The sequence below is a fragment of the Ascochyta rabiei genome, chromosome 3 (genome assembly GCF_004011695.2).
Source record: "Ascochyta rabiei chromosome 3, complete sequence".
Taxonomy (NCBI): Eukaryota; Fungi; Ascomycota; class Dothideomycetes; order Pleosporales; family Didymellaceae; genus Ascochyta; species Ascochyta rabiei.
The window spans coordinates 1,912,001-1,939,177 of record NC_082407.1 but is presented as its reverse complement, the minus strand read 5'-3'; the positions used below and the strand labels follow the sequence as shown (position 1 = coordinate 1,939,177).

The 27,177-nt window shown below is 51.1% G+C and overlaps 7 protein-coding genes and 1 non-coding gene across 8 annotated transcripts, besides 6 other annotated features; 3 read left to right on the top strand and 5 right to left on the bottom strand.

Moving 5' to 3' along the window:
* Nucleotides 1-451: 451 nt before the first annotated feature.
* Nucleotides 452-2,863, bottom strand: EKO05_0002231 (Beta-glucosidase; the record flags this gene model as incomplete). Its single annotated transcript, XM_059635867.1, has 3 exons — nt 452-2,173; nt 2,211-2,680; nt 2,740-2,863. 3 exons carry the CDS (start codon nt 2,861-2,863, stop codon nt 452-454), a joined length of 2,316 nt encoding a protein of 771 aa, XP_059491850.1.
* A 381-nt stretch (nt 2,864-3,244) lies between these two features.
* Nucleotides 3,245-5,364: a mobile genetic element.
* Nucleotides 5,333-5,377: a mobile genetic element.
* A 908-nt stretch (nt 5,378-6,285) lies between these two features.
* On the bottom strand, nt 6,286-7,634 carry EKO05_0002230 (Non-specific serine/threonine protein kinase; the record flags this gene model as incomplete). The annotated part of the gene is made up of 3 exons (XM_038944028.1): nt 6,286-6,794; nt 6,844-7,450; nt 7,506-7,634. 3 exons carry the CDS (start codon nt 7,632-7,634, stop codon nt 6,286-6,288), a joined length of 1,245 nt encoding a protein of 414 aa, XP_038792902.1.
* A 457-nt stretch (nt 7,635-8,091) lies between these two features.
* EKO05_3t2 lies at nt 8,092-8,200 on the top strand. Its single transcript has one exon. It is a non-coding gene; the product is annotated as a tRNA-Ala (tRNA).
* Nucleotides 8,201-10,746: 2,546 nt separating this feature from the next.
* EKO05_0002229 (uncharacterized protein) lies at nt 10,747-11,324 on the bottom strand (the record flags this gene model as incomplete). The annotated part of the gene is made up of 3 exons (XM_059635866.1): nt 10,747-10,819; nt 10,869-10,931; nt 10,981-11,324. The coding sequence occupies 3 exons, from the start codon at nt 11,322-11,324 to the stop codon at nt 10,747-10,749; spliced, it is 480 nt and encodes a 159-aa protein (XP_059491849.1).
* Nucleotides 11,305-11,333: a tandem repeat.
* Nucleotides 11,334-11,872: 539 nt separating this feature from the next.
* Nucleotides 11,873-16,367, top strand: EKO05_0002228 (vacuolar protein sorting/targeting protein PEP1; the record flags this gene model as incomplete). Its single annotated transcript, XM_038944085.1, has 2 exons — nt 11,873-12,510; nt 12,560-16,367. 2 exons carry the CDS (start codon nt 11,873-11,875, stop codon nt 16,365-16,367), a joined length of 4,446 nt encoding a protein of 1,481 aa, XP_038792899.1.
* A 1,380-nt stretch (nt 16,368-17,747) lies between these two features.
* Nucleotides 17,748-20,336: a mobile genetic element.
* Nucleotides 18,686-18,704: a tandem repeat.
* Nucleotides 18,742-20,136, top strand: EKO05_0002227 (Cerevisin; the record flags this gene model as incomplete). The annotated part of the gene is made up of 1 exon (XM_038947461.1): nt 18,742-20,136. The coding sequence occupies one exon, from the start codon at nt 18,742-18,744 to the stop codon at nt 20,134-20,136; it is 1,395 nt and encodes a 464-aa protein (XP_038792897.1).
* A 1,826-nt stretch (nt 20,337-22,162) lies between the features above and the next one.
* Nucleotides 22,163-23,428, bottom strand: EKO05_0002226 (uncharacterized protein; the record flags this gene model as incomplete). The annotated part of the gene is made up of 1 exon (XM_038947460.2): nt 22,163-23,428. One exon carries the CDS (start codon nt 23,426-23,428, stop codon nt 22,163-22,165), a length of 1,266 nt encoding a protein of 421 aa, XP_038792896.2.
* Nucleotides 23,429-25,596: 2,168 nt separating this feature from the next.
* Nucleotides 25,597-25,654: a tandem repeat.
* On the bottom strand, nt 25,597-26,676 carry EKO05_0002225 (Transcriptional activator; the record flags this gene model as incomplete). The annotated part of the gene is made up of 1 exon (XM_038947459.1): nt 25,597-26,676. One exon carries the CDS (start codon nt 26,674-26,676, stop codon nt 25,597-25,599), a length of 1,080 nt encoding a protein of 359 aa, XP_038792895.1.
* Nucleotides 26,677-27,177: the final 501 nt, after the last annotated feature.

Genomic DNA, 27,177 nt, shown 5'->3' with positions numbered 1-27,177 from the left:
GAGTTCCAAAATTGTGGGCATTGCATGGTGTTTTGGAACAGTTGGACTTGCATGGATCATGAGTAATCCATTTTGCCATCATGCTCATCTCCCTGTAGTAGTCGAATCCGAATTTGACTTACGCCAAACGTCACGTTAAGATCTAAAAAGACTGAAAGGAGGCGGCTGCTGCTGACTGCGTAGTGTGCTGTCCACCATCGGCTAATATGTTGGCTCGGCGTGTGAATGCTCTATGGCACTAGAGCACTCCTTAATTGTGGCGCGAAACGTTTAGGTAATCACTCGAGATTGCTCTTAGATGTGCGTCGCATGGGCGAATAGGTAGGCACCTTGCGTCTAAATAAAGTTCGTGGTCAAGATGAGGTTTCGCGTAGTCTGCTGAGGGCACAATGCAACACTCGACAATACGCAGTGAAAGCGAAGGAGCCCTCTCCTGTTCTTCAGATTCTCTCTACTGAACACTAATCTCACTCTCAACTTTGATATCTCTGCTACTGGCTCCGACCCAAACTTTGTAATTTCCCCTCTGTAGTTCCCACTTCTGTGCCACCACGTTCCACACACTCAGATCGCGTCGATATAATGCAAACTCGATTGCACGGCTTTCGCCCGGCTGCAATAAACCCACGCGCTCGAAGCCTCGCAGCTGTCGTTCTGGCGCATTTGGGACCCCCAGGTACAACTGCATAACTTCATGACCGGCCACGCTACCGATATTGGTAACATTGACATGTGCTCGGTAGAGTACCTCCCAGAGCTCCGGATGTCCACCTTGAACAATAGCAACGGAATCAGAGGGAAAACTGGCAAGGGACGCGTTGGTCACACTCTCAATGCTCAGATCCGCGTACTCGAACGTGGTGTACGAGAGACCGTAGCCAAACTCGTATCTCGGCGTGATGTTCTTTTGATTGAAAGCACGATAGTCGATATACAGCTCTTCCGTAAAGTTGCTTTGCAAGAAAGCAGGGTGCGTAGGATCAACGGTGGAGTTGAGGAGGTGTCCGTAGTCCGACTCATTGCGTGCGACTGTGTAAGGCAGACGTCCAGAAGGATTTACATCGCCGTACAAGACGTCGGCGAGTGCATTTCCACTTTCCTGACCTGGCACACCGGCGAACAAGACTGCAGTCACGTTAGGATGCTCAATCCAAGAGTCAACAACGCGGATGCCCGCGCTGTGCAGAACAACGACAGTGTTGCTGCAGTTCTTTGCGACATTGTTGACGAGCTGGTCGCTGAAGTCGTGAGTAAGGCTTGTGCGATCGAAGCTCTCTGACGCATAGGCGTTGATGAAGACGAGACATGCGTCGGCGTTGGCGTATACAGTTGGGTTGACGCTAAAGAAATCCCAACGCAGGGTACCACGGTCTGCAATAATGCGATCCTGGATAGCTTTGAAGGGGCTGATGACGTAGGGTGGTGTGCTCGAACCAGAACCCCCTGCTGTGATGAGGGTTCCATTGAGGGTTGACCAGCCGAAATTCTCTTCATATCCGCCTCCATAGCGGGAAGGGTTGTTCCACGGTTGGGCCTTAACTTCGGCATCGTAGCCGTAGATGTTCAGAAAGCGAGGTTTGCGGAGAGGTAGTGCGTTGTTGACATTTTTTACGAGAACAGTGCCGGCAGCTCCGATCTCTCTGATCAACGAGGCGTGGTCCTCGCGCACATCGACGATAGGGTGGAGGACGTTGTATGGGTAGACCGCATTTTCGGGGAAACCGTGATCCTGTTTGAGATAGAAGTATGCTGCAAGCAATCTTGTGTTCATGTCATCAAGCCTTTCGGTTGATATCGAGCCGTTCGTCACTGCATCAGTCAGGTTTTTACCCCAGAACTTTGCTACAGGCATGACAACGTCAAGGCCGGCGTTGGCCGATCCAACACCAGAGTGTTGTGCATCCCAGTCAGAAACGACAAAACCCTCGAACCCGAGTTCAGTCTTGAGGATACCATTCAGAAGCTTGCTGTTCTGGCAGCCGTAACTGTTGTTTGTCCGCTGATACGAACACATGACGGACGCAGCGCCTTCCCTGAGGGAATCCATGAATGGCCATGCATACAATTCATGGGTCGATCGATCATCCACATTAGATGAGACCGCTTCGCCTTCTGAACCAGGCATGCGCCTGTATTCTTGCTCTTGATGAAGCCAATGCTTGAACTCGGTCAGCTGAACTTGTCCTGTTATCGTTGATGGTACAAAATACCTTGGGGGTCGCAATGACACCCTCTGCTTGCGTGCCCCTTGTTATTAGACCTCCACCGACTCCTGCGAGGTACGGGTCTGCTCCTAAGCCCTCCCAGTTTCGGCCCCCTCTCGCAACCCGTCCAATTGGGCCGATGAAAGGACCAAGTGCCACGTGTATACCCTTTCCACGATACTCGCGTCCAATCGCATGACCGTATCTCAGCATAAGGTCTCGATCGAAAGTGGCTCCGAGATGAATACCAGAAGGAAACGAGGACACAAACTCTTGCACACGCACGCCAGCTGGTGCGTCCGCAAAGCATAGTTCGGGTATGTTCAGACGTGGAACTGCGCCTGTCTGTCCGACACAAGGCCCGGTGACTCCGTGAGTGAGGTTTGACTTCTCTTCTAGAGTTAGTTGAGCCACAAGATCTTTGGCTCGAGCATATGCTGCCGCCCATGACGACGAAGTTGAACCATTGCCGCTTGCTGGGTCATACATTTTAGCAGGGTGAAGGTCTCTAAACTAACCATCGAGGATCACTCACGACTGGGGTAAATTGGCGGACTTTGACCGTAGAGAGGTACCTCTGACTGGTTGGTATAGCCTTGAGAGACCGATGGGTTGGAGAAGAGAGCAACGCTCAGAGCGATAAGGTCAGAAGCTTTCATTGTGCTGTTTGCCTTGCCTTGCCTTTCGCGAGATTGGAGTCACATGGATTCACTGAGCAAGAGGTCGATCATCTTTTATGCCCGCATAACTGCTCAGATTCCAAGATCACATCATGCCGTGTCCACAACTGCGCGATGCATGCGCCCCGTAACGAGCTTGCCGTAGTTCACCCGCACTCCACATCTTGGCTTAGCGGGAGGGGTAGTGGATGGACGTTGCATTGAGCACTGCACGAGAGTCGTTTGCCTAAACGCTATCTGGGGACTTTTGTATGTCGGCACTACTTCCGGGTCATCAGTCGTGAATTAGTTGACGTCAATCCATAAACCCCGGTAGCCGTTACCGGCAGGCCGTTGTTGCTTGGGCAGGTATCTTGGAGATACCGTGTCCGTGCGCGCAACGACCGGAGTCGCGCAACAACCGAAAACCACCTCAACGCTCAAAATTAGATGAGGCTATAGAGCCACCTACAACAGCTATTATTTTGTAATTTTGTAGTGTAGTACTAATTAATTACTTATAAAAAAGATATACTATTTAAATTTAGCTAGTAACTTAACGTTGCGGCCACGTGATGTGGTTTTAAGTAGGGGAGCTAGAGACAGTAATAGGGGACTACAACTACTAACATTATCCCTAGGACTATATTTTTAACACTTTTTTAGCTAGGTTGCTTATAAAGCTTTTCTTTTACTCTTTTAAGGTAATTATATAGCTTTTACAGCATTAAGCTCTTATTATTAATACTGCTTTTTAGCCTCCTGTTTAGCCTTCTAATTTACTATATTAGCCTTCTTTTTCTTATATACTACCTTAGCTGCCTCTTGTACTATATACCTCTCCTCCTTCTCCTTCTCCTTAACTAGCTTCTTAGCAGCTGCTACTTCCTTACTAGTAGCTTTTCTAAGCCTCTCCTCCTTCTTCTTATATTATCTAACTTGCTTATAGAAGTATACTTTGTTAACCTTTCTAGGTAACTAGAACACTGCACTACTATAGTACTTCTGCTGTTACTGTAAGTCTAAGGTTTTACTCTTCTTTTTATGCTTCTTTTACGTCTTTAGAGTCTTTTTAAGGCTATCTATCTTATACTAGAGGAGTAAGGTTTTAACTAAGATATAGTAGATAAATTATCTTATCTTTTTAACATTACTCTTACTCTAGTTTTTAACTACACGCTGTAATAATATCTCTATTTTAAGCTAATCCTTATTGCTATAAATAGACAATAAGGACCTATCTAAATCTAAGCTCTCTAGTGTTTTAACAAAGTAGTAGAGGATAATGTTAGAATTAAGTAGATAGATACCTGTTGCCTTAAAGGACTTAAGTATTAGCTTTTTAGTAAAGCTACACATCTACGCTAGCTAGAATAGGCAGAAGAAGTCTGCTTTAGTAATAGGTGTGTTATTTTAAGCCTTATAGATGTGTGTTATAACTACTTTTAAGTATGCTGTTAATAGAGGCTTAAACAGTACTATATTAAGTGGCTAGAGCGTTTAGGTTAAGTAAGGAGGAAGGACAGCTAGAAGGATCTTATAGTTATTATAGTACTTAATAAAGTCTATTATTACATAGGATCTGTAGCTATCTAGTATTAAAAGCCTCTACTTTCTTTGTGCTTTCTCCTTAGTGTAGTAATTAAACACCTACTTAAGCTAGGTAAGGCCTATATCCCTATTTGTCCACCCTAAGAAAGATAATATAACTATTACAGAGTGTTTTTCTAGCTTAATTTTAGCTACCTAGTCTAATTTAATGCTAGCGTTAGCTAACTTATAGATAATACCTAGTAGTAGTACTATTCTATTACTACACACACACACTATAAGCGTCTACTAAGCTTAGTTACTATCCTAGATAGATGCTTTAATCTCTCCTTTTATTTATATATACTTGCTAAACATATGTTTTATTCTACCTATAATACTAATTATAAAGCCCTTCTTATCTATATTATATATGTAGCAACCCTTAATAGAGTATTTAGAGATTTTATGCTATAGCAGGTTAAAGTAGAGTATATATTTATTATAGGAATTAGCGTTATAACATAGTTAATCTATCCTAGTAGAGTAATGTAAGATAAGATAGATAGAGTACTTGTTAATAAAGTAGGTAACCTAGCTCTTACTAACTAGATTTTAAGCCACTAGCAACACAAAATTCTAGATTATCTCTCTAGTAGGTAGTAAGTAATAAGTACTAAGCAACTCTATGTACTTTATAAGCTCTATCTCCTGTTATAGTGTTAAACATTGCTAGTTAATATCCTTAGTCTCCTAGGAGTCCTAAACGTGCTTATGTCTCTAGGCTAGAGTTATACAGTTAACGCTAAACCTAGTAGCAAAATACTAATATATAAGTTTTTTACCTAGTTTTAGCACATTAATTGCTGCAAGCGCTTTATTAATAGCTGCTATAGTTGTTAAGTTACAACGCGTCAAAGTATGGTGTAGTTGTGATAATTTGGTTGTTGCGCGACTCTAGTTGTTGCGCGCACAGACACGGTATACGCTATCCAATCATATCATTGCTTTGGAGAGCTTAGCGGTGTGCGAAGCTCCTCTGCTTGGCGCGACGACAGGCGTGGGTGGTTGGGCGATACGGTCGATGATGAGCCGACGTCGGTGCGAAGCGAATCCGTACCATCGATGCCGCCGGCAGGATGACTTGTACACTCATTGACTTGTATATTGATCGATATCTTCTTCAACGTTGTCTTTATTTCTGAACTCAAAGTCAATATAGAACTGCTGGATCTTGGTGCTGCAGGGGGCTGATTCGTCGATCTGACTTATGATGCTGTTAAGACTAGCCATGAGCATGTGTTTCCCTGTAATAGTAAGAAGCACTCAGAGCAGTTCTGTGGGAATTCCTTGAAGATGAGCATGACGGGAAATACAGTATATATTGCGTTTTCGAGCCTACTGCCCGAGAAATGCTGAAGGGCCCAGACTTCTTTGTCAAAACAAGACTGCACTTTTCACACCAGAGTGACATGACGTTGCCTCCCCAATTATTACAAAATCGCCCCCGAGATACTTTTGGCAGTCCTTGGGGCGACATGCACATGAGTATGGTAGGAAAGACCACGCAAGACGAGTGGACCATCGATGATTACTACAAGACCTTCAAACAGTCTTTGAGGTTGCGGTGGATGAAGGTTAGGGCGTGATCGAGAATTTGAGTGCTTTTGTCGCTGAGCGAGTCGGACGATATGTCAGAAACATCTTGAGATTTGACATACGGCATGGTGTCACTGATGCCAGGAACACTTTCTAAACTCCACCAAGAAGCTACAAGTTGTCTTCAAATGGGTATATTCTTCATGATAAATTCCTCGAAAATCGAGTGAACATCAGCCTGGGGCACAAATAGTAATACAGAATCGTCAAGACTTTGGCTCTGCAAATCACGCTTAGTTGTCTGATCCATCTTCAGGCAGGTTCTGCAGAACGTCCTCCACTATGCTGATCAACTCATCCACATCAGGCCTGTCGCTGGGTTCTAGCATCAGGCATTTCCGTACAACGTCCTTTACGGGATCGCTAATCGCCTCGCTGTCCGTTGGCTGCTTCTGCTTGCCCCTCTGTGGACCCTCATCTGGGAATCTCCAGTCGCCGCCAAGCACGCAAATACTCAGGCTTCCACCAGTCTCATCGCTTCTGGACTCAAATGGTGACTTGCCAACCAGGCAGGCGTACAACGTGCAGCCGAGCGACCAGATGTCAACTTTTGTATCGATGACCGAGCCGGTTTTCACATCGAAAAGTTCTGGAGCGCGGTAAGGCATCGTGGAGTGTTCGGCGGCTGTATCCTGAACTTGCAGGGCAAGCGAACGGGAGGTGATTGGTGTTGGCGAAGGTGCTAATGATCCGAGATCCATGAGGATGGGTGACTTGCCGTCATCATCAATCATAATGTTGCCTGCGCAATCAGTAAGTGGAAGACACACATTCAAGCCGTCAGTACATACCAGGCTTGATGTCGCGATGCGCGTACGCCCGCTCTCCGCCCGGCGCAATGCCTTCTTGCGCCATTGTGACATTGCTCTCTTCTAGCAGACCCTCTGCTTGCTCATCATCTTCGTCGTCGCCTTCATGGTGTCTTCTGCTGGGCCGCATCTCCATGCTCTGTGCTGCCTCGGCATCAGCGCGCGCTGCGTCTCTCCTGACCTTCTTGGCCTTGCTGTCGCTCTTCGCGCCGCCTGGCCCTCCCTTAACCTTGTACTGGTGCATAGCCTTGAGCGCTTTGCAAACACCCAAGAAGAGCACCATCAGCCTCTTTTCAGGGAACTTTGTGTGGTTGACCAGGTTCGCGTTGATCATGTCTTGTAGATTGCCGCGGCGGTAGTATGGGAGGAGAATGTATACAGTCTTTGCCGAGGGATCTGACTTGTCTGTCTCGACTGAGTAGTCGATCGAGTGTATAATGTTGGGATGCGGCGAGAACAACGTGTATGCCTCAACCTCCCTCAATGCCAAGCTGACGCTCTCCTGACCGAAGGGACATCGGATCTTCTTGAGCGCAAGGAGTTGTTGATTCGAATTGTCTTGTACGAGATATACGTATGAGAACCCGCCCTGTAATCAAGGTGTCAGTCGAAAGTACAGCAGATGGGAAGCGTAGCATGTTTACCTCGCCTAGCAACCGTAGTATCTTGAAGCTCCGGCTGTTGATCTTGAGCTGCGGGGAGCTCGGAAAGCACACCATACAATTTGTGAACGAGTAGACCACGTCCATGAAGTAGGTCACCAGCGATCCCATTGTGCCGGTTGGTAATCGTCAGAGCGGTCGGAGGCCTGAGAAGCGCAATGCGAGCTGCGAGTGCGCATGCAACGTAGCCTAAGTGGACGGTTGGTAGTCGCAGTAAGGGTTGAGGGTGTGAGTCCGTGTTACGGGCGAATTGTTAGGCTACCTGGGCGTGTTTGGGAGAATGTCTTGTGTTGTTGCGGACTTGAGCGCAACTGTGTTCGGGAGCTGACGTGTGGTTCGTCCGTGATACGCCAAGTTGTGGCTGTGCGCCTACCTATCAGGCTAGCATCACGGCCCCACACTAAGCCTGCAATGCTCTTCCGAATTATGTGAATTTCGGTGGAGACGTCTGCGTGCAACCACTATTTTAATAAAACATAATAAGCATAAATTTTCCGAAACTTCTATCGAATCAATTCACCATCTCGAGCTTCCAATAGGATGTTCAGAAGCGTTGATTACTTAATTGGGGCCTGTGGCTCAGTGGTAGAGCGCCCGCTTTGCATCAAGACAGGTCAGTTGAGATCAGTTAGAGATCAAAATGCGGGAGGTCCAGGTTTCGATCACCTGCCGGTCCACTTCTTTTTGCTTTTCCGTCCTTTTTGCCCCTAAAACACATCGGTTTTGCGCTCGCTGTCCTGTCCCTTTTCCTTTTGCCCGATCTAATCTGAACAATACTGACATACGCTACGGTTCATAAAAATTACTGGTGTCCATCTATCTCAATATATGGACTCAAATTCTGAAGTATCCTAACAGTCCAAGCCCCCCCCCGACCCTCCTCAACAGGCCCTACTGTCTCTGTCGCCCCATTCCGCTTCAACGATTGTAAATGGGGCAAAGGTTGACGTCGAGTCGCACGTGTCTCCAAAGTTCACCGCAGGATCCCTCAATGCATGGCCCCTCAACGCCGGACTCTTACCCGGCAGCCACAGGATCGATAAATCTTTCAACGTCTTCTCATCAGTAAGTGGAATATCCGCTTCCAGATCCGTCCAACTGCGGTATCCTTCACCTTCATAGGCTCGCCTTTGTAGTTGCCAGATACCATCTTGGATCCAGCAGTCAATGCGAGGACTGAGCGCGGCCCGGAATTTGCTAAAGTAGATCTTGAACTTGAGGATGAAAATGTCAAGGATGGCGACGAGCACAAAGAAGGCGATAATGAAAGATAAGCCGAAGACGTTGGCGTTCCTGTTTGGCTGTCAGGTTGATAAAGCCAGAACGGTAAAGCTGTAGACTCACAACCTTGCCGGATTTTCGCATCTTTTGCATCTTGCAAAGCTGTTTTTCTGCGTCTGTTCTAGGTGGAAAGTATAGGGGATAAGCACTGTCTCGCACTCCTGGGCCTATAGAATAGTCGATCATCGCAACCTGTAACGACGCCAATATCTACCTTTGCCAGCGAATCAATTCGCGCAGCCACTGATCATCGGGCAACCCTCTTTCGATATCGGGGTTCTCTCGAGAAACCCAGTCAATAAGTCGAGGGCTACGTTTGCGATGTTGAACTCATATGCAGATGTCGTGATTAGCCTTAAGATCGTCTTTTGCATTTCATTTGCATTCGGAAACGTGCTAAAGTCGATGTTAGGCGGAGGAGGAAGGTTTCCCAGAAAGATGCTGAGAGGTAGCTCGCCTAGCTCGGTGCACTCGTCTTTCCCCGACGCAAGCTTATAGCAGAATTGGTACTGGGAGAGATTAGGAAATGACTTGTACTATGCATCCAAGTTCGCTCGAGCACTCGCCTGCCAAGAACATGTGAGTCCATCCTACCTTACGTGCAAGGTTCGTATCGGGCGACCGCCCTTGCTGCCCAAGCCTTTAACTTCCGTTAGCATGGTTGCATTGAAGAGCGGATCTTTGACCTTGTTCTCGTATGTAACAGCGTTGAGACCGACAATGATCATCGTAAGTGTCGTATTATCACGACGAAGCTCAGGTCGCGGATTGAAGCCTCGAGGAACTGGCGCTAGAGGATTCGTATAGTTCCAGATTGTACTGGCGGCATGTCAGTAATAGCGATGGGTCACGATCGGGGTTTGCACACTTCAGCGAATATCGCTGGAGCAGTATGGCTTCATCCTGATCTACAGCCCACGTAATTCCGTCGACAGAACCACGATATAACTATCCGTATTTGAATTAAAGAGAATGTGGGTAAGTCGAAGAATCGGGAGCCCATGAGCCATCTTCCTCAGCACTGCAGCGGACTCCGGTGTTATACTTGGTGTTGATGGCCATGAGCGAACATGTCATCTTTTGACGGAACTTGACGCCATCGGAGTCTTGTAGGTTAAGGCCAAACGAAGGGCCAACATTCGTAAGTACAGCGTCGTACATGGCTGAGTCAATATTCAGTTTACAAGCTTGTTTCTCGAAGGGGCATGGGGCACGACTGGTATTGAATGGTAACTAGCGTTGGGCTAGAGAATTATAAGTCGATGGAAGCTTATTGCTGCTTGTGTTTGCTTCGTTAGTATAGCATCGATTGGCGTATGGAGTAGTTGCCAACTTGACCGGCCGAACGTAGCTTTGGTCGAACATGCGGATTGGATGTGCTCATCCGCAATTGCGGCTTTTGACTAGAACCTCTAAGCTGGTTTTGTCGATGAAGAGTGAGGAGAAAAGACTGGATGCACCTGTGGCTGTCGTGAAGAGAACTGCAATAATCAAAAGGGCCAGCGAATGGAGCAATGGTCTTTCAGCCTTCCCTCTCCAAGCCCGCCACAGCTTGATGGTATCGGCCATGACAGAACTTGGTGACGGTAGTGTGCATAGCAGCGCCTATTGTTGCCTGAAGAGCGCATCTTCTGGCCGTCCAGTAGCACGTACTTGATGTATCGGAAAGATAACGAGATGCCATAAGTGTGCAGTAGCTAAAATCTGTGAGCACCGCTCAGAACTTGAAGTAATGCGGCTGACCTAGTATCGATAGGACAGCTAACAAAGCAACTATGATGTTCCCAGTTTGGGTGTCGGTCGTGATTGTCTTGCCCGTGATAGGGCCATGAGCCAAATTAGTCCTGATGGATGTGTAAGCAACAGCCCTAGTTCGTAGTTGTTCAAGATGAAGTCGATAAGTACCTACCATACACAACGATTGATGAGGTTAGGCTCAAGCTCAAAAGACATTGTTGCAAACCCGTGCACGCTTACTATAAGGATTGGATGCACAAGTACCATCTGGCGAACAACTATGCTTTTAACACACAAGTTTACGAGCTGCGCTATGCGGCGCAGTACCTTCCAAGAACAATCTTGCTTTGCCTGAGGGAGGCACAGTCGAATGTCAGAGTGGATGCTGGGCTATGAGCCAGTGAGCTTAAGCTAATCCCTCACGAAGCGCCGGACGTACATCGTCGGCAATGTTGGCGCTGAGCGACTGAGTTTCTCATTTTCGTAGCTAGTGTCAAAATTGTTTATCATGAATGGGTGTTCAACCAGCCGCGGCCCCAGCAGTCTTCCGGCTTTTGCGGCGGCTGAAGTCTTGGAAGCATCTTGACAGGGCAGTCGTATGCAGACGTGGCGACTGAAAAAAACATGTTCGGCCACTCGTCTTACTTCAGACGAGAAGAAAGACGAATCTGGGCTTACTGCTATCTGGGTCAATACGAGACCGGTGCCTATGGTCGTTCGTGAGCAGAGGGTACTATATCTCAAATCCCTACGAGCCCTGTAACATGGCACGTGCATGCGCATTTGATGTGCTGGCTGGGCCACAGCCTGACAAGCGTGCGCAAGAGAAAATGATTATGATCTCTCGAAGATGCAATAGCAGTAGAGATGGAATGGTTTTGTGTGATATTCAAGGGCGGTGTCAGAGAAAGGGTAATGTCGCACAGTCGTTCAGTATGCCAATATACTCCGTTTGAAGTTCGTAGTAGGAACGATAACCGCAAGTGCCAGCAGGGATCTTGGGTGCGGACAGTTGCCGCAGCTCCGCGCGTCACCGGGACCAACAGCGAAGAACGAGAGCTGTGTCTTCCCAATCCGCATCACTTTGCAGCGCATTTCTTTCTCATTGTGCATATTTGCTTGCGGTAATCGTGTCCCACGTTAAGAGCATCTCATACCGCGTCGCCGAACCTTTGCCATAGCGTCTCCGTTGCGTCGCGTCCAGTGTTTCAGCGCGCCAAGCTATTGCCTCCAGCACGACAGGGCTGCAGACGGCGAAGCAGCCAGCTGTCAAATAAGCACGCGTCCAATCCATCCTTCACCCTCCACAGTTTCTATCGCCTCTATGCATCATGCGGTATAACGCAGGCCTGCTGCTGCCGGCTTTATTGGCACTTGCGCCTTCTATCGCCGCCAAGAAAGAAACGCCGCTCGTCGAGACGACTGCGTTCAAGAATGAGATTGTGAATATCCTCTACTTCGACGACTCTGCGGTCGCACTGTTACAGGAGCTTGAGAGCGGGAGAATTTGGAGATCCAAAGATGCCGGGAAAGGCTGGAAGCGGGAAGAGGAAATGAACGGAAACGGCATACTCAAGAGTCCGTACGACAACAACGTTGCCACAGTCTTGGGCGAGACAAAACACTGGATCACGTACGATCAAGGAGAGAATTGGTCTTCCTTTAAGACAGAGCTCCCACCCTCCCCAGAAGCCCCTCTCAGTTGGCATGCGACAGATCCCAAGAAGATCCTGATCAACGAGATCGATAACTGCTTCACCGCGCCATGCTTGGGACGCACATACTACACCACCGATGGCTTCAAGTCAGAACCGAAGCTTCTCATCGAGGACCGCCGTATGTGTCAGTGGGCAAAGGGTTCTGAGAGATTCCTTATGGATAGTGATAAGCACGATGACCGCATCCTGTGCATCACCAGAGGCAAATACTCAGACAGGACGAAGGACTTCAGGCTTCTGACATCTGACAAGTAAGTTGGGACACTTATCCAGGATCATAAAACTTGCTAATTGTCACAGTTACTTCAAAGACTTCGACGAGCCAGTAATGTCCTCGGGGCGCACCGTACAAGGCATGGCAAACATGGCAGCTGTGAAAGGCTACATCGTTGCAGCCGCTAAGGCCGACCACTCGAGCGAACTCACCCTATACGTCACAACCGATACCGACACCTGGCACCATGCTGAATTTGGTGACCACAAGGTCGAGCAAGACGCATACACGATCCTCGAATCGACGAACTACAGTATCCAGGTCGACGTTATGACGTCAAAGTACACCGCGATGGGCACACTCTACACGAGCAACTCGAACGGGACCTACTTCACGAAGAACGTTGAGCACATGAACCGCAACGAGCGAGGCTTTGTAGACTTCGAGAAGATCGCCAACATACAGGGTGTGGTCATGGTCAATCTCGTCGATAACTGGAAGGACTACGAGAAGAAAGGATCACCGAAAAAGCTGAAGTCCAAGATCAGTTTTGACGACGGAAGAACCTTTGAAAAGCTCGAGGTCAAGGGCAAAGATAAGGACTTACACCTGCATTCGGTTACAGACCTACACAACAGTGGTCGCGTTTTCTCCAGTTTGGCCCCCGGAATGGTCATGGGTGTCGGTAACACCGGAGACCAGTTAGGCAAATACACCGATGGTGATCTATACGTCTCGGACGACGCCGGTCTTACCTGGGAATTAGCTCTCGAGGAAGCGCACAAGTACGAGTTCGGTGACCAAGGTTCGATCTTGGTAGCGGTCTACGATGAGGGTGATACTGACAAGGTCATGTACTCCCTCAAACATGGACGCAAGAACACCTGGAAAGAGATCGACGTCGGATACAAGTTCCGCGCTCGCGAGCTCACTACTCTTCCCGACTCGACAAGTCAGAAGTTCATGCTCTATGCATCTAAGAAGAAAGACGGCGGTGGCCGCGAGCATGTCATCATTCATCTCGACTTCTCTGAGCTTCACGAACGAAAGTGTGGAGAAAAGGATTTCGAAGACTGGTCAGTGCGCAAGGAAGACGATGGGAAGCCGAGCTGCGTCATGGGTCACAAGCAGCTGTTCAAGAGGCGCAAATGGGACGCTGACTGCTTTGTTTCTGAACCATTCAAGGACCCTACGCCACGCTTCGAGCCCTGCGAGTGCGATGCAGTCCGAGACTATGAATGCGACGTTAACTTCACACCCAACGGCGAGGGCAAAGAGATGAAATGCGAACCTTCTGATCAGGTGAGACTGCCTGCGGGTGCTTGCAAAGGTGACGATAAGACGTACAAGGGTAGCTCAGGCTGGAGAAAGATCCCTGGCAACCAGTGTAAGGGCGAGACCGAGCGAGACCGAGAGGTTGAGAGGCCCTGCGGCGATGCAGAGAGACCCCCACCGAAGAGCGACAAGATCACTAGCGAGATCACCAAGTTCAAGGGCAGCAACTTCATGGAACACTACTATCTGGAGCGTGATGCGCAGAACAGGGACGACAGCGACAACGCCAGAGATCGCGACGAGACCATTGTCCTACTGACGTCTGAGCGCGAGGCTTACATCACCCACGACCATGGCAAGAAGTGGAAGAAGGCTGTTGACGACGAGATTGTGCGGATCTACCCCCACACCTACGAAAACAACTACGTCTACTTCCTCACCGCTTCCAAGAAGGTATACTACTCGGAAGACCGTGGTTTGAAAGATAGCATCCATTCTTTCGAAGCTCCTGTCATGCCGAACACGCAATTGCTTCAGATCCTGCAATTCCACCCAAAGCAGAAGGGCTGGCTCATCTGGCTCGGTGGCGAACATTGCGAAAAGCTGGGCGACAAAGACTGCCACACGGTCTCCTATGTCTCACAAAAGAATGGTGTTTCTGGAAGTTGGGAGGCCATGCTTCCTTACGTCAAGAAGTGTGCATTTGTCTGGCACGAAGCCGGTCGCGATGTCAAGGAAGAGCGAGTCTTCTGCGAGCAGTACACCAAAGAAGAAATGGGCGCCCCAGTGGAGCTCATCTCCAGTGACGATTGGTTCAAGAAGAAGGACGTCAAATTCGAATCGGTTGTCGAGTTTGCAACCATGTCTGAGTTTATCATTGTTGCGACCAAGGGCAAGGACGGGAAGTCATTGGAGCTTTCTGCCAGTCTGGACGCCAACATCTTCGCTGAAGCCAAGTTCCCTCCAAAGTTCGCCGTCGACCACCAGACAGCGTACACGGTGCTTGACAGCTCTACCCACGCCATCTTTCTCCACGTCACAGTCAACCCCCGCCCTGACCAGGAGTACGGTTCGATCATCAAGAGTAACAGCAATGGTACTTCTTATGTGATGAGCTTGAATGGCGTGAACCGCAACACCGAAGGCTATGTCGACTTTGAGAAGATGCAGGGGCTGGAAGGTGTCGCACTTGCCAACATAATTGCAAACGTCGACGAGGTTAACAAGGGCACCAAAAAGAGGAAGCAGACTCGCATCACTCACAACGACGGCGCCGAATGGGCACCTCTTGACGCCCCTGAAAAGGACTCGGATGGCAAGAGCTATAGCTGCGACGTGTCAAACCCCGCGAAGTGCAGTCTGCACATTCACGGATACACAGAGCGCTCGGATCCTCGCGAAACGTATTCTTCTCCAACGGCTGTTGGCCTCATGCTTGGTGTGGGCAATGTCGGCTCGGAGCTTGCTACCCTTGGTGAATCCAGTACGTTCATGACCACTGACGCTGGTATCACTTGGAAGGAGATCAAGAAGGGTGCATACGCTTGGGAGTTTGGTGATCAAGGTTCAGTCATCGTCATTGTCCGCCGTGGCGAAGACACTGATCATCTGTACTACTCGCTCGACAGCGGCGATAAGTGGACCCTTTACAAGTTCGCCGAGCATGCTGTTCGTATCGACGCCATCACCACAGTACCGAGCGACACGTCCCTCAACTTCCTCCTTTGGGGTAAGGACGGCAAGGAACTTGTCGCTATCAACGTCGACTTCTCTGGCCTGGAGGAGTTCTCCAAGAAATGTAATCTGGACGAGAAGAATCCCGGCAGCGGCGATTACGACCTCTGGACGCCTCAGCATCCCATGCAGCAAGACCAGCCCGAGTGTCTCTTCGGCCATGTAGCGGAGTACCACCGCAAGAAGCGCGATGCCAGATGCAGGAACGGGGAGCGAATCGACCACATGCACGAGATCGCCCGCAACTGCACATGCACGCGTCGTGACTTTGAATGCGCGTACAACTACGAACGCCAACCTGGCGGCGAGTGCACTCTCATACCCGGCCTTACTCTCGAGGATCCCAAAGCCGTCTGCTCGAAGGGTGCTCGCGAGTACTGGGACAACAGCGCGTTCCGCAAGATCCCACTCTCCACTTGCGAAGGCGGCCAGGAGTTTGACCACGTTGGCGCGCCGCACCCTTGCCCCGGCTTCGAAGAAGAGTTTCAGAAGAAACACGGTATCGGTGGCTTTGCTCTCTTCCTCGCCATCGTTTTGCCATTTGCAGCGGCAGGTGGCATTGGATACTATGTGTGGAGAAATTGGAATGGGATAGGCAAGTTTGGTGCCATTCGCCTTGGCGACTCGGGAGGCGGATTTAATTCAGATGCGCCGTGGGTCAAATACCCAGTCGCTGTGGTCAGTGGGCTTGTGGCTATCATCGCTGCTATTCCTATGCTTGTCGGCAGTCTGTGGAGGATGGTTTCCGGTGGCAGAGGTGGCGGAGGCTACGGTGGTCGCACGTACACGAGCAGGAGCTCCTTTTCTAGAGGCAGGGGTGACTACGCAGTCGTGGACCCAGATGAGGGCGAGCTGCTGGGTGACGAGAGCGACGAGGAAGTGTAGGCTGCGATGTCAATTGCGATGAGTATTTAGTAGACTAGCGGTTTTCGAGGGTATGTGGAAATGGAGTTCGCATCTGGGGTGTTGCCGGTTGCGGTGGGATGTTGGCTGTACGATTTCACTGTACGAATTCAAAGTGTGGCACTGTTGATCTCTCGTTCCCTCCTCTCATAGTTCGGAATCAGCAGCGCGCAAGGTCTGCCGTTACGGATGTTGCGGTACATTTGCAACGACGATGGTGTGAACTACTCGTCGATTCGCAGTCGACACACACCGCTTCTACTTGTATTATCGGAGAATAGATGAGGTGGGTGGAGCCATGCGGAGGAACAGTACCCTTCTCGTTTAGCGAGGCGGCGGAGATAGATTGCTCGCATGACGAAGGCCAGGATCGACTACTAGAGCGCCCAGCTGCCTGGTATTGATGAGGCGCAGTTCAGGCCATTGCGGGCGTTCAGAACCAAGCCCCTCGGTTATTCTGAATCGCATGAGGGTGCTAGGTAGAAACAGACTTGATGCCGTGCTACTTGACAGCTGGTGGTTGGCAGCTGTCAATGCCGCGCAAAACAAGTTCGTCATGCAGAGGTAAGATCCTGACGCTTGTGGCCCCGGAAAGGTCAAACACCATGACAGCCAGAGGAGGTGAACGACTGTTGTGACAGTGTGCGTGTCTATGCGTTGCGTCTTACAGGCGCAGGCGGAGGTGTTGATGCAACAACAATCCGCGTGCTGGATGCACACGGGCGAGAGTGGTATGAGTTCTCGCAGCAGCGGCAAGTCATGCTGACTGCATCGAGTGCGCGAACAAAGACGGCCCTCATCTCCTCGTCGTCCTTCATCAGCGATGAAACGTCGGCCAGCACGTGTGCGGCTCCTGGGTGGCCCAGAATGTTTGAGCGTACATGGGGTGGACGGCTCGAAAGCACGGAAATGGTTTGTGTCAAGAGAGCACGGCTCTCCGGCAGCGGCAGCGAATCGAAACAGGAGCAAAGGCCGGCGTTGTGCCACAGGACCCAGGTTGCGGGTGGCTCAGGCACAATGGCAGTCGTTGGACGCCACGGGTTTGGATTCTCGCGGCGCATGGAGGACTGGACTGGACTGGACGCGCCAGGGGCCCCTTGGTCCTGTGTCGCTGGTCCTGTGTCGCTGAGCCTGCGCTATTGAGTGCGGGTTTATGCTGTGGAGAAGTGGCCGATGGCGCTTGCCGCATTGGGACCCGCAGCCCCCTGTGTTTCACGCTGGCACGGCCAATCAGCGCCGTGTCCCTGAGGCTCACCGCGCAGTGTGCGGCTGCCATGCGCGTCCACGTCTGTTGATCTGTTGGCGAGCGTTTGCTGACATGTGTGCCCGCTCCTGTACTTTGTACATGCATTCGACACGCCACCAGCGCCACCAGCAGCGCCATGGGCGCCAGCGCTGTTCCACGCCTCTGAGGCCGCACTGCACCTTCTTCACCTCAGCAACAATGGCCCGTCTTCGTACAATCTTCCGAGGCCCCAATCGTGCACCAGACCCCGGCTGTCGTGTTCGCTTTGCATCCTTCAGGACGACCGCTGTTCCCACTTGAGAGCCTGAAGCAGGCCAGCGGTCTTGGCCCACGGACAGTGCTATTCAATTAGGCATGGTCCGCCGCGGGAGCCACCCGACTCCCAAGCTGTTTCAAATGCAGACGACTCTTCGCAGAGCTTGGTGCTCGTGGCCCAGAGGCTTGTGACGAGTACATGAGCGGAGCCCCATGCTCCTCCTTCCTTGGGCCTTGCTCATTCTTTCCTCTCGCAACTCTCAATCCGTTCGTTTCTGAAGAGACTCACCTTCTTTCTTTAGGTGTGCTTGCCGTGTAGTAGTCTACCTTCTTTTGACCCCTACTCTCCCTTCCTTCACTTCGTTTGTCGTCTTGAGACGTTTTTCTCTCCCGCCCGCATCCTTATTCACCTACAAACGTGCTGTGCACGTCTTGGCTCAAACGCGCAACTCCTCATACTCGTTCCGCCTGACACAGGCTCTCTACCAGCTGTCGTCGTTCGCGCGTTGATGTAAGTCTTCAAGTTTCAACTGTCCAAGGCTGCCATGACCGCCTGTCACTTCGCTATCACTACCCCACGCCATGTCGTGCGAGGTCACGGCGTGTCTCAACTCCGTCTGGCTTACGCATCATCAAATCTCCGTTGCCTTCTTAGAGTGCCTTTGAGCCTGGGCGGGGTTCTTGCCTGTTTCAATTCGTGCCATTGCCGTTGGTTGTCAGATTTTACACAACAAACACTGACATGAAGTAGCGCTCTTTATACAATTCACTCCCTCTCACCAAGACGGCCACACACACACTCTCTCTCTCTCTCTTTCAACTTCTGCAGGATCAGGATCCCGTTCATAATTCAAAATGAGGACTACTTTCGCCATCACCGGTCTGTTGACCCTCGCCAGCACCGTCTTCGCTGCAGGTGAAGGCTTCATTGGCAACACACCTTCCAAGTTCGGCAACCACTCTACCGAGACCAAGGAGTACATCATTACCTTCATGCGCAATGAGACTGCCCAATTCCGGGGTGTGAAGAAGTACCTGGAGGAACTAGAAATCCAGGACAATGACGGCGACGTTGTCAAATGGGAATCTACCAACGACCGCATAAAGGTCATGGTCTTCGCAATCTGCGATACCCACGCTCAGTACCTTGCCAAGAATTACCCCGAGGTCAACATCGTCGAAGAGAAGGTCTCCGTACAGTCCTTCGGCCAAAAGTCTGCCGCTCCCTGGGGTCTGCAACGCATCTCTAGTGACGCTGGCGCATCCGGATCACCTCAGTCTCAGGACTTCACCTACTCTTTCTCCGACGAGAACCTCGGTGCTGGTGTCGACATTTACGTCATTGATACTGGTGTGCGAACATCTCACGCTGTTTTCACTGGCCGCGGCACCCAGGGTTTCTCCGCTACTGGATCATCTGTCGACGGTGACGGCCACGGCACTCACGTTGCTGGTACTGCTGGTGGCGCGAAGTTCGGCGTCGCTCAGGGTGCCAACATCATCGCTGTCAAGGTCCTCGGCGATGATGGCTCTGGCTCGTCCTCTGACACCATTGCTGGTATGGATTGGGTCATCAGCAACCACGAGAAGCGCAAGACCCAGCCCGGTTTCGTAGGTTCCATCATGAGCATGTCCTGGGGTCTTCAGGGAACTGCAAATTCTGTCGACGAAGTCATTGCCAGCGCTAGTGAAGCTGGTATCCACGTTTCCGTTGCTGCCGGTAATGATGGCACTGATGCGTGCGGTTCAACTCCCGCTCACCTCGGTGGAAGCAACTCGAACGTTGTCACCGTTGGCTCAGTCAACATCGACAACGAGGTCTCCACTTTCTCTAACATCGGCAAGTGCGTTGACATCTACGCCCCCGGCGAGCAGATTCTCAGCGCGTGGAGCACCGGCGACAACATCATCAACTTCCTCTCTGGTACATCCATGGCCTGCCCTCACACAACCGGTGTTATGGCCACTCTCATCGCTGCCGACCCCACCGGCCTTGGCCAGAACCCGGCTGCGCTGAAGAAGAAGCTCCTCGAGACTGCCCGCACCAGCAAGGTTTCCGGCAACCTCGGCGGCAGCGCTAACCTGCTTCTCAGCAACGGTGTCAATGGCAGCCCCGCCGCCCGTCTTGTCAAGAACTACGTCGTTCCTGAGCGCAGCGGCAGCCCCGCCGCCCGCGCTGCCCAGAAGGTCAACAACGGCGACCTTGAGAGGTGGGTCGTTGTCTCTGACGACTCGCCTCTGAGGTTTTAGAGCGTCATATACCTACAGCGTTTGACATGATACCCTTTGTTGTTGAACAGTTAAGAAGAGTACGAAAAAGTTCGTCTTCAGCGTTTCCTTACGTCGGAGTAGCCTAATAGTTCCATCAAAGCATGGCGCACTTATCTCTCACATTTCCAATATTTCCTTATTCCGAAGGCATGTGGCGGACACTTAATATTCGATGTTGATACTTGTCCCGTATGTGCATTGACTACAGAAGTTGCACGATTAGATGAACGAGATGCAGTGCATGCATCTCTACGGGCTCTGTCCTTCAGATCGTAATAGATACCATCGAATCATCAAACAAACTACATCAAGATTTTCAGGCCCTTCTCCGGAGATTGCGATCGTCCAAAGTGATCGTCACAGCCGTATCAGCACGATGTTGATCGCGGCCAGAGCCAGACATTTCGACTTTCGCATGTCCGCAGACGCGATTTCGCTTGCAATGACCCGCAGTGGGATCTCAAACACTCGTGTATCTCATCATCCCAGTACATTCGAGTTCTTCTCTGTTTGCACATCTGCGCCCCACTGGCACGGCAGATACTTCATCAACAAAGTGCCAAGTCATCGCACGAACACGCGGTCCACCGCCATGAGACACACAAGTCTAGGCACTATAGAGTGAGGCTCCACGCTGGGTACGTGTGGCTCTTGCCTTCTCTCCGATGCTGGTGGTGATCAGACAGGGTGGAGTTTCGATGACAGCTCGCTTTCCAGGATCCTTGAACGTTGTGTAAAACCATGTATGTCGAAGTGCCATGACTATCGTGAACAAGTCGCAGAGATAGAGAAGAATACAGAGGCGACCTAGGTACCTCTGCACCACTCCATCTGAAGTCGTGAAGAATGTCTGCAGTAAGAAGTATCCGGGGGGGCAAGGATAAGCTAGCGCCGGATGGCTCGCTCCTTTCCACGCCACCGTGCCTTTCAGTGCACCGTACACAGGGTGACAGGTACCATCAACGCCTCGCAAGCATCGACATCGGCATATCCTCAACAAACGATGCGGTGGAATGGAACGTGATCGAATATTATATATGACTTTATTTCAACATTGCCTCGAGTGGTCTACCCGTGCAGCACGTGTACCTGCAGCTAAGCGCCAACGCAGCGCTTCCGTTACACATAGCCGCCAGCTAGCCTATTCCTGTGCTATATTGAGTAAAGACTTGGACTACCTTAACCAATCTTAAGATCTTCTATTTCGCCTGTTCTCTGTCATGGCGCCAAATCCGCACTGTGAGGATTTCCTGGCGCCTTGTGTCAAATTCACGACGCCTCATTCGTCATACCGCAAGAAAGTCAACACGCAGAGCTACTGTGCCGCCCCCATGTGCAGCAAAGTAAAAGCATAACTGCTGTGCTGCATTTGCCAGTAGAAACGCGTAGCCATACAAGCTCTGAACAACCCGTAGGTGCTTCGTGCACGCCCAGGCAGCGAGCGAAACGACTTTGCAGTCATGTCCCTGGGAACTTGAGTCAAGGGTCGTCAAGCGAGGAGTATGGTAGGAACCTGTCTGAAAGTGGTACTGTCCCACACCGCTGTCTCGAACTCGCAAGATCTTCCGTACATATCAACGCGCGGCCCGGTAGACAGACAGTGCTCGTGTCCGCGGCTTCAGGCGATTGGAGATCCATCTCCGGTGCTGGGGTTACGCATACGACAAGTCGTTGGGGTAGGAATGTAGCCCGGGGCAGCTTTGAAAATGTGCAAACGCTGCGTGGAAGTCTAGTTCACGGCTAGACGATGAGCTCTTGAAGATCGACCGAGATGGCTCTTTGCATTTCATCACAGGTGCTGAACGGTGCCAAGCTTGTTTAGCCTCTGTGCTTGCGTGTCTACGGTTGCGACCAGAATACCAGCGCGCACAGGTTGACCTGATGAGTGTGACTCTTGCCACTCCGATAGGAGTGCGGATTGCAGCGCAATGAGACGTCGTATAATTGCCATTCCATCTGGGCGGTTTCCGAAGTAGGAGGCTACTCTAACGCTGTCCACTGCAGATCAGTGATTCATTTCCAGATCCATTTCCGCATCCACACCATGTACAGAATCCGCTCTATTCTCCCCATATCGACTCTTCTTCTTGGGTTTCCTGCACGCCGACTTTGGCGCTCCCATTGGCATGACGGCATTCACTGCATCTGGGTACTTGCACTTTTCAGACCTGCACAAACACTGCCTGCGCCGGAAGTAATCATCGCCATAGTCGATGCAGATCTGCTCACCAGCTTTGATCCGCTTGGTCGCCCTCAATACCAGGACCCTCTCTTTCCCAACTCGCGCCTCGAAGATCTTAGCATTGCTGTCGCAGCTGTGGTTGCAGAACCTCACGTGGCTTCCGTGCTTCTCAGCATCGATATACGCGACTGGAGCGCTCGTCTTCTGGAACTCGGGACCGATGGTGACTTCGTGGCAGTAGTCAGTGTTGTCGTTGCGCGCGGGAATCAACTCACCAAGGTAGGCACCGAGGATGTCGTCTTTCTTCAAAGTCCCTGTCAAGCCTACGCTTGGATTCGCTTTTGAGAACAGGCCGTAGCCCATGCCGGGGTTGGTCCGGACCTCGAAGCGCTCCCGCCACCGTGCTTGGCCGGTCAGCCATTCTGGAAAGGTGTGCTCGCAGCTGGCCTCTAGGCAATAGATGCCGTTGGGCAGGCCTGCGTTTTGCCAACAGAACTTACCAAGGCACTCTTCGTTGATCTGTTCGCCGTGTCTTCTCTGGAATTGTTTGGCGGCTCGATTCCCGCCCATGTCGTCAATGGAAAAGTCGGTGTTCAGCAGCTGCGACGGACTTTTCGGCGGCCATGGACCGTGGTAGTTGGTGGGTCGAGGGACGTTCTGCCACTTGCGAGGATCGAATCTTATACATTTGATCTCCTCTGGCGTAACGGGGAATTCTGTTGATGTTGTGTGGATGGGATTGATGATGGCGAACAACGCTTCGTCTGCCGCGTAGAAATACTTATTTTGGACGAATGGCTCAGATGGACAGTTGCCATAATCGGCCTTATACGGTGAATGTCGAGGTGTTCGCGAGCGCCCTGAGCGTCGTGGAGTGGGTGGCATTACGGGAATGTAGGTACTTGAGGAGCTTGGATGGTATATCAACGCGCAAACTGCAGATATAGCACTGAGGCCACCAAGTCTCAACGAACAACGTAGCGGGGCGAGTCCAAAGCAACAAAGAGAACAGTGTGAAAAGCATTGAAACGAAAGAGCATTGTGCAGCCGGACAAAGAGCATGTTTCCTTCGCAATTCCGAGTCCTCATACGGCCAGTGTTGTGTTGGCCGCGACCTAAGCATGTGGGTATCTGGAGAGTCTAGGGTAAAGAACGCTTTCACCGATTGGAGTAAGGACACACATTCTTCCATCTCTACGAACAAGGTAGGCTCCAGTGGCATATCAAGAGCAAAATATAAGGATGCAGATGACAAGAAGTTGCCGTATTGTAGCGTTGACGTCTGGGGTTAGGAGAACACCCTAGTCGTTATATAAAGATTGCAGGTTTACCCACCTGTAAGCATGGAATTAGTAGGTGTGGCAATAGTGAGAAGGTTACTGTCGGAGAGCGTAAACCAGATCGCCTAAAGGAAGGAGCGAAGATAATGAGAGTCTGCTCACCTGATACTTGTCGGAGTCACTGAGAGATAGCTACAAAGAGCGCTCGACAAGCTGATGAAGAATGTAAGTGGTAATGAAGCATTTGAAGATTACCAGTACGTCGCCATGAGAGCTTCCAAGCGAAGAAAAACAGGGTATAAGGTGACAGGGAAGTTGTAGTATATAATAGCGCCGTTGGTCCTCATCGATGCTCCATGGCACGTAGGCTCCAGCACATCTCGCGTTGATTATCAGCTTCTCCGAGGGAACTGCTGCAATCCCGCGTCAGTTCGGGGACGACAATGCTGCAACGGTCGAAGCTGTCGGCGGCAGTTTTCGTGTTCCTTGGACAATGGAGGTGCGGTGCAATACCGAGACTGCGCATACAATCGACGGTGGGATATACACGGTGAGAACGGCAGATCAGGCCTGATTGGTCTCGAGAAAACGTAGATCTGATTTCTGAGCCCCTGGCAACTCTTGCTGTAACGAATCATGGTGAGGTTCAGTAAAACTCTCGAGCTGTCACAAGTCTAGAAGGCCGGGTTTTGCAAAGGTCGCGAAAGATGACCTCGAAGAATTCGTAATGTGGGCACTCAGACAGGCCGACCTGTCTCGGCTACAATCCTCGTCAGGTGTGATAATGATCTCGAACAAGTGTGAAGAAATCGACACTGGGTATCAGGCCATTCCGACGCGACCAAGGGTCGAGCAGAGTCGTATGAACATCTAAAGAGTGAAGCGATATCAAGCAACACCCAGAAATGTGTGTCCAAGACACGAAAAACCTCACCATGAAAGAAATCGTCAACTAGTCAAACAAACCGTACATATTGAGTCATTTTTCCATGCACACACAGCCGTCTGCGCGGGGTCTGATTCCAAGTCCGTCTATCTTAGGAGAAAGAAAGCAAGACACCAACAAGACACGAAGATGAGTCTGACATGTCTGTGAAGCGCATATGCGCTATCCAGTCAGTGATCCGGAAACCCAGACATCTGTAATCCCCTCCCTCCGCTTTCCAAACAGCGACATGACGCCCCTAGAGCAAACAAGCGCAAACACCAGGCAACAGAACACGCTGCAAAACACTAGTCCTCCAAAGATACAGACATGCTAGCTAGCTACTCACAACCGCACTCCGCACAAGTGTCTCTCTTGCTTCTGTTCGCGCCAAGAAACCACGTTTTGAAACACTGGCACGGGCTGCAGCATGACTGTGAGGAGAATAGCCACTCTCGAGCCTGTGTTTATCCGAGCGAGCGAAAGCGACTAATAGACACCAAGGAGCGAGACTCGACACTGACGCTGTTTGCTAGTCAAGATCAGTTACAAGAGCAAGAGCAGCAGGTTCGCAAACATGGTATCCATTTTCGTCCTTGGAGACTAAGCCTTTCTATGTCCATGACCGCTTGCACCAGTTCCCTGGGCAGCGCGTGCTTCCCATCCAGCTCCTGAACGAATGTGGGGTATAGGGGTATGAGAGAAGAGTAAAGCACAAAAGGCACAAGAGGGGAATACAACAATCAAAAAGCACAGTAGTCAAGGAGTCCATCCGTACAATATAAGCGCGCCATACCAGACCGCCCAACACGTGTGTGTGTTTGTGTGTTATCATCCCCGAAGGGATGTTCCGTTGCTAAGACAATTTGACGGTGAAGGGTGTGTCGAGGCGCACAATATGGGTAACATGCGAAAGCCAACCATTGACCTGAAAGACTCGCTGTCGTAAATCGTCAAGAAGATGGGGTTGTTGAGAAGTGTAAAAGTCGAGATTAAAAGGTTAAGGAGTTGAAGGATCCGTGAAGTAGTTGTGGCGCGCAAAGGTGAGGTGTTCAGCCGTCATCCTCCGGATCATCGTCTTCCTCATCCTCATCCTCTTCGCTGATGCTCTGTTGCTGGGCCTTGGTCTTCTTGGGTGGACCGGCCTTCAGCTGAGTCTGAGAAGCTTTGCGCTTGGGGCCCCCACCCCTGGCCTTGGGTGGGGGTGGGGCAACATTGTTCTCCTTGTTGTCGGTCTCGCCGTCCTTGCCTTGGGCGTCCATAGCCGCGACCTCCTCAGCGGTCAAGAATCGTCCACCAGGTCCACGGGGGCGACGCATGGCGTGGTTGTGTCTCGACTCGTGCAAGTATGGCTTGCGGCCCTTGGATGTCAGACGGAGGGCATCTTCCAGTTTCTGTCTCGCGAGCCGGCGCTTCAGGATTCGGTGGAACTGTTTAGCGTTTACGTAGAGTGGGGCTTCCTCGGCCTGCGCTCCAGCTACAAGCTCGGGCGACTGTTGATGCTGTGGTGGTGCTGCCATCTGAGGGGGGCCTGAGATGGACGAGCGAGGTCCTACGTGACTCATGACCGGCTGAGGCTGCTGCATCGCAGGACTGCTGATTTGGGTGCTCATTCTGCGCTGCTGCATTTGACTGGGTGTCATCTGGACCTGGGATGCGAGCGGTCCAGCCATGCCAGCTGAGACGGCGGTGGGCGACCGCGGAGCAGCGCGTACGTCCTGCTTCAATTGTCCTCCAGACATGCGCGGGGATGCTCTGGGGTCTTGCGCGAGCTGTCCATGCATCGCATTCTGGTCGTATCCGTAGGCTCCTGCCGGACCTGCAGCGGCAGCTGTGGCCATGGCTGCCGCTTGTGTTGGCGACATACCGTACGCCTGGGGCATGCCGGGCATGTAGCCTTGCTGTGCGTAGGCCATCTGCTGAGGGTGTTGCTGGTGTTGCGCGCCAGCTTGACCGTATCCCTGCGACGGGAGGATTGGCGATGTTTGCTGATACGAATGCATCTGTTGCTGTTGTGTGGGTGACGTGATTGATGGGTTGCCTGCAGCTGGGTTCTGGCCTCCACCGTAGGGCTGGATGTGCCCGGGCGCATGCCCGTGGTGGGGCTGTTGATACTGCGCGTAATCGGTCATGTTAGAAATATTTATTGTTGGTGTTGTGGGTGTACAAGGCAAGCTCGACGTGCGCGACTTGAAGCAGCGTTGTTGTGAGTAATACCCCGGTTGCGCCAGTGACAAGCACAGAAGCAGGGTACAGGATTCTCGCAGAAGCCTTGGTTGGACTTGGAAAGAGCCTCAATCGCGAGTGCTCGCGCCGTGCGTTGCCTAGAGGCAAGGTCTTGTGTGATTCGCAGAAGGAGGTACAATGGACGCGCAGGGACGCGACTTGGATGTTAGCTCAGCAAAGGTTGGTTGGAGGGTGGTAGCCTAGAACTGGGAACGAAATGAGTACACGACCAATAACGCGTGTTGGGAGCGTGCGGAGGCTTACGGAGGATCGACTCTGGGTTGAGTGGAAGCACTCGGTGGCTGATTTGACAGTGAGCTAGGTGGTGGAGGCTGTTGTTTGCTGATGGAGCGCGGGATGTGCGTTTCTAGGCGCGGAGTACTAGCTGGTCACGTCGCGGCAAAGAG